General features: G+C 45.3%; 1 protein-coding gene across 7 annotated transcripts in view; it reads right to left on the bottom strand.

Annotated features, from left to right (window-relative positions):
• Positions 1-11100, bottom strand: part of SLC2A9 (solute carrier family 2 member 9) — a 147730-nt gene that overhangs the window by 99888 nt on the left and 36742 nt on the right. For all 7 annotated transcript variants that reach the window (XM_019661171.1, XM_019661173.1, XM_019661174.1 and 4 more), the window contains 2 exons: positions 9906-10066; positions 4980-5104 (listed from right to left, as the gene is read on the bottom strand). In XM_019661171.1, coding sequence (XP_019516716.1) covers positions 4980-5104; positions 9906-10066 — 286 coding nt within the window. The remainder of the gene's footprint in view (positions 1-4979; positions 5105-9905; positions 10067-11100) is intronic.

Below are 11100 nucleotides of genomic sequence, written 5' to 3'. Positions count from 1 at the left end.
TGGAAACTGAGCAGCCAATAGGGGAGCTCTGACAAGAGACCAGGCACGTGCTGATAGTGACTTGGGGCCGGATGGTAGCAGTGGAGGGAGTGAGCAGTGCTGAGGTCCCGGCGTGTTTTGAAGACAGGGCTGATGGGATTTACAGATGGACCAGACAGAGGGGGAAGGAAGCGAGGAACCAAGGAGGCCGCTAAGGGCTCTGGCCTGAGCTCTTGCATTAGATGCGATGGTGTGTTTTGTGCGATGCTAGGAATGTTAAAATCGCATTCAAGTCTCACTTGAAACATTCGCAAATAGGGCGGCACACCCTTGAAGCAAGTTCATCATTTAATATATTTCTTCCCAAAATAACCCCCAGCATGGCAGCGTCCCAGTGAGAATAGAAACCTTAATTGCAAATAATTCGCAAAGCTGACCCACTGGGGTTCAGAGAGGGGGATTTTAATCATTGTGTTTTCATTTTTTTTCCCCCGGAGATAAATACAGCAACAGAAATAAGGGGGATCTGTGCCCTGCTGGTTCTGAGAGCAGAATGCCAGCGCCCCCTTGGAACTCCACCCGGACACCTGATTCACTGTTTTGAGCTTCTCCAGTGGTGTAGACTCTTCCCTGTGCAGCCCAGGAGATGATCAGCTCTCGGCAGGAGGGGCTGAATACAAGGAGAGATGGAGTGGAGAGGAGAGAGGAGACCATGTCCCGTAAGCAATGGCCAAAGGGACTGGGGCCATTTAGCCTGGAGAAGAGGACACTCAGGGAACGTGTGCAAGCTGCCTTCCACTATTACTACGTCATGCTTTAAACTTGATCCACAGGACCAGGATGAGTGGTGGAAGATACATCCGGGGGGATGCTATTTCACTTTGGATTTAGAAAGGACTTTTCATTCAGCCCTAGTGAGATGGGAAACCTCTGGAGATACTGGCGCCCACCACTTACCCTCGTAACCGTTCTTCAGCCTGACCAAGGCTATGAGCCAAGATGGTAACTTGCTCCCACCATCTGTCACCCTCTTCTCGTCGGTCCATTCCTGCTTCCCCAGCTCTAACTCCAAGGTCCGCTATGTTAAACATTCACACACCCTCAACTCCCTGACCCACTGATCCAACCCCCTTCCTGATACGTGCCTAGCAAAACCCCATCCCCGGTTAGAGCTCGGCCCATCTCACACATGTACCACAAAGCTCGGCTTGGCTGGAGAAACACACACAGCTGTGTTGACTGGTCTCACCAACCTCATGGCCACCAACCTCAAGTGGTCTTTAGCGCTCTCACGTAAGCAGTCCCCAGTCGCCTGGTTCATTCAGGGTCCTGCTCTCCTTGAGGACTATTTCATAGTCCTTGAGGACATCTTCTCTCTCTTTAAATCCCCTGTCGTCTTTCTCAGCTGATGCCCTTGCTTTCTATTCTAGCGGGAAAGCAGAAGCAATCGAAGAGACCCTTCGCGTGTCTCCTCTACAGGTATCACCCTACCTGCGTCTGTGCCCAGACACTCTGTCTTCTCTTGTACTTCTATGAATGGGCTGTCCCCACGCCTATCTGAGGCCAATTCCTCCAGTTACGTACTAGTCCCCGCTCCCCTCACCTGCTCAAGGATATTGCTTCAGCAAGTTTCGCCTCTTGTTCCTTTTGTGACTATCATTTTTTCCCTCTCTGCTGGCACATCTCATTAACATGCCATTGTAGCTCCCTCTGATAAGGAAACACACCAAAAAATGCTTCTGATTCTCCATCAACCACACCACTGTCTCTGAACCTGCATCCCTGAGAACAGACAGCGGGGTGGCTCAGACCCAGAGACAGTTGCTGGCCCCTCATGCTCCTCATCCCTCTCCCAAATCACAGACAAGTTCAAAGTCCCCTAACCAGGATGGGCCCCAAGGCCTGACCCACCAGTGACCACGCCCACCCCTCCCCCACCCGTCGGTGACCACGCCCACCTGACTCCCACAATGCCCAGCTCCAGCGGAGCTTCTTTCCCAGGTGCATGTTCAAACCTCTTCCACCCCAGCCCTGCACCCTGAACTCAGCCTCGTCTTCTTCCCCAATAGCCCCCATGGGAGACGAACAATGCATCAAGAAGCCATTGCAATCGGCACAATGTAATAAAAAGAATGCAGGCTTGAGGTCAAAGCAACCCAGATCTGAATTTCTGGTCAACTGCATTCTTTGTAACCCTGGGCGAGTTGCTGGGCCTCTCAGGACCTCAGACCCATCATNTGTAGTTCAAGGTCCACGAGCAGCCAGAGTGATGCAAAGCAAACACTGACACACTTTCCATTACTTAAAACTTTCTAGAGACTTTCCACTGCACTTAGAACAAACTCCTCACCAGGGCCTACAAACCTCGGCATGAGACGGCCTTTGCCACATCACCTGATACTACTGTCTCCATGCACATTGGCCTCCTCACTGTCCCTCAGAGATGCCAGGCTGGTCCCAGCTCATGGCCCTTGTCCTTGGAGACCCTCTGTTTGTTGCATGAATCTTATCTCACAAAAGTCTCAATTCACATGCCACCTCTGGCTGGTGTGTTTTGTGAGAATTAGATGATTTACGTAAAGTGCTCAGGATGGCACCTAGAAGTTATTTGGAGCCTCAAGAAATTAAAAAAGACATAAAATAAAGCCCATGGTGGTAGTTAACATTCATTGTGCCTACTACATGCCATGCACTGTTTTAAGTGCTTTATACTCACTGGATACCCTGTGACTTAAGTAATCTCATTACCCCATTTCCTACATGAGGAAACAGATGTAGAAAGTTAAGACCCGGTCAAGGTCACATGCTTTCGATGAGAGCTTTGGCATTCCAGTAACCACGAATGCCAAATGGTGGTTGCCAGATTTACTCATAGCCATTTATTCTGTTAACAGTCACTCATTCATCTGGCATTCATTCATTCAACACACATTTGAGTATAAACTGTGTGCTGAACGCCATTCTAGGTTCTGGAATGTAGCCATGAGCATGACAAAGGGTCTGCTCATATGCTCCTCTCAATAAACAAGTAAAAATAAAACAGATGTAGCATGTCAGATGGTGACAAATGCTGCAGAGAAAGCTAAAGCAGAAGGGGGTGTCATTTTACACAGGGTGGCCAGGCAGGGCCTCCCCGAGAAGAGGACATCTGAGCACAGACTTGAAAAAGGAGAGTGGATGAGCCANGCTGGGAGGGTGGCAGCCCTGGGAAGGCTGTGAAAGGGACATGTCCCACACAGTCCTCCACAAGCACAAAACGCCTCTGCACTCCTGTATTTTGACTTTACTGTGTGCAGGGGGTTTTGCCTCCAACAACAGACTGCATCATATTTGTTTCAATGCAAAAATATTGTGTTGATTTTTTTCCTCCAAACCTTCTAGAAAAAGGACATTTCACGAAGGTGTCTGATGCTTCTACTATGGTTCCAAATACCCCATGAGAACCCAGTCTGAGCAGCACAACCTTCTGAAAACTCCGCGGCTTATCTTTTGGCTTTAAACTATTTATTTCGAGCAGGACAATGGATTCCTCTCATGATCAGCAATTTTCCTTTCCTTCTGACCAACTGCCTCACCTCAAACGCCCTCTGATTCCTGTCTCTGCTTGGAGGAGCTTTGGTGAGAATTAACGACATGAAGCTCACATGTCTTGGCCCAACTCCAATGGACCACATTCCGGTCCAGGAATCAGAAGGAATTCATTTTTTTCTCCACTCCTTGTTCTTGCTTCTTTTTCTGTCTCATTTTGAAAAGCTCATAGAACCAAGGGTCTAAAAGACATCTCCCTTGAATATGTGGTTTTGTAAAACGGACATCTCTCTTTGAATTCAGCTTATTTTTAATTAAGGAAATTCGGAGAGCAACAAGTTATGTGTAATAAGTGTCACCTCCCCCAGAATTGCAAGACAGCCAGAACAACAGGAAAGAGGGCAAATGGATAAAATATAACGCTGCCAGAAAGAGGCTCTCACTGGCCTCCATTAGGGAAGGACTTTCAAGGCTACATGCTCCAAGCTCTCCACCCTTTCTTCTAAGTAGGCATGGTCTTTGAAACCAGACCATCCTGGTCCAAATCCTGGATGGGCACTTTGTTAATTGAGAATAAAAATAGCAACAGCAACAATAACGGCAATGATACCACCGCCATAATTGGCACTGGGGGGAGGTACTAAGTGCCTGGAGTGGACTGAGTGTTTACTCACATAGGATATCAGTTCATTTTTACTGATCTACCCCAACAAGTAAGGCCTTATGATGAAGTCCCTTTGCCAGATGTGAGAAAGAGGCTAAGACGGTGAGCAGGCTGTTGGTGTGGCCTCTGATGTGTTCATGGTCCCTGAGTCCACATCCTTGGGTAGTTAGGTCCCCTGACACTGACTCTACACCTGGCCGTGGGACTTGTTTTGGCCAACGAGACATTAGCAAAGATGTGGCAAACAGAGACATTACAAGAGCTTGTTGGATGGGACTTGTGCCTCTTGTCACTCACTGGAATCCTGAGAAGTCCACGTGAAGAAGCCCGGGCCACTCTATCAGAGGCTGAGAGACCACACAGAGCAGAGATGAGCGGGGACCCCTAAAACCAACCCACCTGCCAACAACCAAATGCAGGAGCGAGACCATCTGAAGTCATCCAGCTGCTGACTGGCCTGTAGCCGACCACGGACATGTGACCCCCAGCAGAGGTCAGCAGAGCTGGCCCAGATCCGAAGAACTGCCCAGCCATCCCACGGAATTGTAAGCCCAGGGAAATGGTTATTGCTTTAAGCCATTATGTCTTGGGTTGTTTTTTTATTCTTATGCAGCAAGACCTAACCGATACAGACAAGGTGATGAAATTAACAGAGGAAAGTGGCAGAACCCAGGCAGTCTGAGGCCAGAACCCTCACCCTTAAGCACTTGACTGTCGCACGCATGACTCTGAGCCTCCGTGTTCTCATATGTAAAATAACAACAACCCCTAAGAACGTGTTGCTGCCCATCCCCCGGGTGAGTCTCACCTCCATCCACACCCATGATGAAGCGGCCCACGATGAGCATTTCCAGGGCGCCTGCCTGTAGAGAGCAGGCCATCAGCAAGGCAGCGGAAACCGCAAACACATTGTTGACCAGCAAAGTGTACTTCCTAGAAAAAAAGGAGGGGTTTGATGAGGGAGCTGACCAACTGCGGTGCCATCACTAGGCTGTCCATCCCAGGAGCAGGGTCTCCACTGGCGCCCACTGCCACCTCTGGCTGTGTGATCCTGAGCAAGGCACTTCCTCGCTCTGGGTTCATCACTGGCGTTGATTATTNTGGACACTTTGGTCAGCGTTGCTCAAGCAGCAGTTCGCCATCATCAGGAGTGTCTGGACGCTGATGGGAACCACTTTGAGCACCTCTTGTAATGGCAGAAGTCAAAGGTGACTTGTGTTCATCTTTTGTTATCAGTGTGTATTGAATATTACAATTAATAGTTTTTTCCTTTCTTAAAATATTTTTTGGCACCCTCTGTATTTATGTATGAACATGTATATGTATATATATATGTAATATATATGGCAGTCATAATGTATGCATGTTTAGTTTTAGTAAAGACAATTTCCCCAACTTATGGTACCAATTTACACCTTCATAAGAGATTATGAAATACTTGTTGCTCCACATATTTGCTAATATTTGACATTCTCAGTCTTTTTAAGTTTAGCCACTGTGGTTTTAATTTCCATTTCTTTCATTACTAATTTGATTTTTTAAATTTATTGGCCATTTTGTGTAGATGCCTGTTCAGTCTCTTAACCATTTTTGTAATATTGGGTTGTCGGAAAAGTCATGACATATTTTTTTCTGTTTTTCGTTGCAAAAAATGTGTCATGACGTTTCCGATAACCCAGTAGGCTTTCTGTTTTTCTCTCATTGATTTGTAAGAGCTCTTAATGTATTCTGGATAGGAGCCCTTGGTCAATTTCATTCATTACAAGCATTTTCTTTTTTGCTATCTATGGTTTTTCTTTCTTTTTATGACAAGAAGTCCTTAATTTTATCTTTCATTTTTATTTTATTTTATTTTTTGTTGTGAGGACCAGGTTAGGGCCAGGACCAAGGTAAGAGGGAGGTTGAGGGTCAGGGCCACAGCGAAGCTCAGGGTGAGGGTGTGTCAAGATCAGAGTTAAGTGAGTGTAGGGACAATGGTAGGGGTGGATGACGTGTTAGTAAGGACTAGTGTGATGATCAGGGCAAGGCTCAGAAGAGGGTCGGGTCAGGATAAGGGCAAGTGGCAGGACCAGGGTCAGGATGAAGTCCAGGCAGGAATCTGGTGACAGGTTCAAGTCAAAGGCACATATATAGTTGGCAAGGGTGAGGTCAAGGGTCAAGGGCAAAAGCGAGGTGCCAAGGGCACGGGAGGTGCCAGTGCAAGGGCTATGCGCTATGGTGAATGTCAGTATGAGGGGACGGGCGAGTGTCAGGACAAGGGTCAGGGCAAAAGCCAGAAGGCGTTCATTTTAATGCAGTCCAATGGATCAGTACTTTTACTTTAAACTAGTGTCTTTTCTATCGTGTTTAAGAAATCTTTCCCTATCTCAAGATGGTGAAAATACCATTCTATGTTATCTTCTAGAGTATGGATTGTTTTATCTCTCATATTTAAAACCACGATCCACCTAGGGTTAATAATCTGAAGCAGCGTTCAGATTTCATTTTTAATGGAATTAAAATGTCAGCGTGTCTGAGGGTGAAAAGGGTAACTATTGCATTGTTCTGTACACCTGAAACTAACAATAAAAAAATTAAAAAATAAATAAATAAAATAAAATAAAATGTCAGCGTGTCAATATAAACACAGCATTTGTCATCCTGGATTGTGCTTTCTGCATTTCATCCCTAAGACAATTCCCCAAAGAGGAGGGGCAGCAGAAAAACACAGATACAGATTCTTGAAAATAAGCTACTGTTTTACAGAAAACAGCTAAGTTGTAAAAATAATAACCTAAGCTGTAACTGTAGAAATTTCATAGGACCATGTGTAAACAAAAAGGGGTTATTTTTATGGTTGCATATGTTATTATTTCCTTCCTAACTGCCACAGGAATCCATGCTTCCAGAAAGATGTAACACATAGAAATATTCCATCTTTAAACAAACTTCACATACAATTTGCCAAACATAAAAACAAAGGTTCATACTGACACTCTGCTCGACTCGGAGTCTGCGGCCCCCCTCAGACTAGCCGGGCGGCTCCCACACACCACAGTCATAAACGAGTGCCAGCCTGCTGGGGGTCTGGGATGCCCAACCACTGGTGACTCTGATGGACTTTGACATCATTTACTGAAAACACACTTTTCTCTTCAGCTCTCCAGCTGCACCTTTGCCATAGATGAAGTGTCCACATACATATGGGTCAGATTCAGACTCCATTCCACTGATCTATTTTTCTATCTTTGCACCAACCTACGCTGTTTAAATTACTTTAACTTCATAATAAGTGCTGATATCCAGTAGATTAAGTCCTCCAATTTTTCTTCTTCTGGGAGATTACTTCATGAATTCTCATTTTCATATACATTTTAGAAGCTGCCTTCAATTTCTATTTTACAAAACCTGCTTGGATTTGACTGGGTTTGTACTGCATCCGTAAATCAATATAGAGAGAATTATATCTTTATAATATTGGGTCTCCCAATTATGAAGATGAAACCCCCTTCTATTTATGTGTCTTCTTTAATATCTCTTCATGATATTTTATATATTTTTGTGTATAAGGATTGCACATTTCTCATTAGACTTATTCCTGGGTATTTATAGGGTTTTAATAATATTTCAAATGGTATAGTTTATATATTTCATTTTCCATGTAGGAACACAATTCCTTTCAGGGCGTGGACCTTATAACAGAGAAATAAAATCGTACTTAGTATTTATTACAAGCATACAAGTTTGTGGGCCTTTTATCCAGCAACCCTGCTAGCCAAATTCATTTATTCATTCTGAAGTTTATTTATAAATTCTTTGAGACGTTTTACACATTCATGTCCTCTATGAAAGATGACAGATTTAGTTCCTCTTTTCCAATCTTTATAATCTTATGTTAAATTTTTGGTTTGCTTTATTACATTACCAGGGACCTCTGGGACTATGCTGTCTCAGAGTGGTGAGAAGCGAGCACTCTGTCTTGCTCCTGGACTCAGAGAAGAAACGTTACTATCTTAGTATTGAGAATATGATTGCTGTGTTTTTGTATTATAGATAATCTTTATCAGTTTAAGGAAATTTCCTGCTATTCCCAATTGGCTGAGTTGTTTTAAGAAANCCCAATTCAACCTTTACTCCCAGAATGATGAAAAAAGGAATTGGCAGCTGCTTGCGGCATAACAACCACTACCCTTTGATCTAATCTCTCCACATCCTTCCTCCCTCAGCTTCCATTCCCCTTCTACAGACCCACCGAGTAGAAAGAACTAAGCAAGAGAGTGTATGACAGCGCCTGGAACCTTGGGGACCTCGGAAAATGGCAGCTTTCACTAAGCATGCGATAGTCATATTTCTCTAGTTCCGAGATCCCATTAGTTACTGCCCCGGAAGTGGCCTTGGGGACAAGGAAAATGTGGGCAGCTGTCGGGGCAGCAGACCTTCATGAACCCCTCGTGGGTGTTTTCAGGGTGGCTTCCTGCGCCAGCCTCTGGGAAGCCTGCTCTGAACCCACGTAGTTCTAATGTGCTCCTTGTCGGGGATGTGAGGCTGGGTGTAAATGAATGGGCGGCACCTTTCCTAACACCGTTTCTGTAGCCCCAAGATCTGGGGCGATTTCCTGGGGTTTGATGAATCTCCTTTCCAACTCAGGTCAATGCAATATGGAGATTTGTTGAGCACCTACTATGTATGGTTGTCAAGGTGATGATGAGGATGATGGTAAATAATATGGTGAATAATAATAGCTTCTATTTATTGAGCTCCTGCGAATGGGCCATTCTCCTTCCATTACTTTCTCTAGCCCTTATAACATTCCTTACAAAGTAGGAACAATTGTCTCCATTTTACAGATGAGGACACTGAGGTTCAAATCTATTAAGTGACTTGGCCAAGGGCACACAGCTAGTAAGTGGAAGACGCATGATTCAAGTTTAGGCATCAACGCTCCAGAGACTCTACTTTGTCCAGTAACACCTCCAATCTTCCAGGAAGTTATGAGCAAGGATACAAAGAAAACATTTGGGGAATTTATTGATAAATCAATCTGATCTGAGAGAATTCTTTATGACAAAAATAAGTGAGGGACTAAAGCTCATGAGGTAAAGTGGATCTGACTGGAGAGGGCCAGGATGGGAAATCTCAACATGAAGTTTTAATACTCAGCTGCAGCCATATTTGTAAGGTAAAAGACTTGACATACCTTGAATGTCTATCTAAAGGGAACTGGCTCAATAAATCGTCATCCAGTCATATAATGGGAGACTGTCTAAGCACCTGATTTTTTCAAAGTGGAGCTGTGTGGGCTTGGATGGGACTATCTCTACGACACTGCCGGCTCTTTTCCATTTGATCTCCTCCTTCCAGCCCTGCTCCGTCTGGGACCTGGTCTTCCTGGGCTGCATCGTAAGGCTCCTGGTGTTTCTAGCTTCCACGTGGGTTGGACCAATGAGAGACACCAGTGGCAGAGTGGGAGAGGAGGGAGAGAGAAGCCAGGGTATCTCTTCCCAGCTCCCGCCCTGTTGGGACAGCAGAGTTCTCACAGAGTCCAGTCCCTCAGCTTCTGCTCATCAGCCCGTCGTCCACGGCTTCACTGCTCCTTGGCCTCTGGCGCCCGATTTCTACCTCTTCCCCTCCTGACATAAAAATCTCTCCAGCTGAGCTAAGTGGAGTTGTGTTGCCTGCTGGGACCCTGACTATGGCACAGACAAATCATTAACATTGCGGAGGGGTTACCCAAGCAAAGACAATCCCCACTGACCTCCCCAGACACTTTCCCATCAGCTTCACCAGTAACGTCCCCGCGAGTCCACCAATGGCGAATATGGACACCGTCACGGACCACAGCAGAGTCAGCGTGTCTGAGTCTATCGGATGTCCATGCTTTCTTTCCCACGTCTCGTTGTAAAAGGCCTTGATGTACTAAAAACAAAGAAGAACCCATGTTATTCCTTCTGTCCCATCCTGCTGCCGGTATACACATAAAACAGCTCTGACAGAAAACGTTCTTCATGCCAGGGCTTGGCTAAGTTCTGTTTGAGCTTTACGTCATCGTAAACTCTAACAAAGTTTTTGGATGGGTCCTATTTTTACCTCATTTTGCAGATAGAGAAACTGAGGCTCTGAGCAACAATGTGACTTGCTTAGTAAGTGGCAAACCTGGGAGTCAAACTCAGGTCTGACTCTGAACCTAGTGTGACCGTTTTATCTGGGCTTCTCCAACTTTTGTGCACAGCAGAATCGCCTGGGAAATGTGCTAAAAATGCACATACCTCACATCAGAGAAAATCTCTGCCACCTTGGGGGAGGCAAAAATACAAGACACAAGAACACTAAGCATAAAAGAAAGACAAAATGCTTGTTTGGATTTGATCAAAAGTTAAACTGTTCTGTTCTCCAGAAAGTAAAAATGAAAAGATAAGTGACAGACTGAGATAGCATACTTGTAACACACATATTACAAAGGACTTATATCCACAATATATAAAGAACTCTAACAAGTCAAGAAGAAGAAGACAAACAACCCAATTTAAAATGAGCAAAAGACTTGAACAGTCTCCAAAAAAGTTCAGTGATCAGTAAGCTCATGACATGATGTTCAACGTCACTAGTCAACAGGGAAATGCCAATTAAAGCCACAGTGAGAAACCACTTCACACGCACCAGGTCTCCATCACTGTCGATTCTGATGCTGGGTTTGGGATTGGGACAGGGTGATTCCAATGTGAACCAAAGACTGAGGTCATGGCACTCTCCTCCCTAAGTAGGTTCCATCCCCGAAATGCTCAGAGTTACCCACTGCCACCCAGTGGGGGCCCACAAAGCTCTCCACAGCCAGCACATGGCCTTGTGGAAAAATCATAGGTTCAGCTTGGCACAGACCTGGGCTTGAACCCCAGCATCATGACTTGATAATGATGTAAACTAGATGAACCTTGGTTTCCTCATCTGCAAAA

The sequence above is a fragment of the Hipposideros armiger genome, unplaced genomic scaffold (assembly GCF_001890085.2).
Source record: "Hipposideros armiger isolate ML-2016 unplaced genomic scaffold, ASM189008v1 scaffold_337, whole genome shotgun sequence".
NCBI classification, from domain to species: domain Eukaryota; kingdom Metazoa; phylum Chordata; class Mammalia; order Chiroptera; family Hipposideridae; genus Hipposideros; species Hipposideros armiger.
Note: the sequence above shows the minus strand (reverse complement) of the source record. Positions and strands in the feature narration are given on the sequence as shown.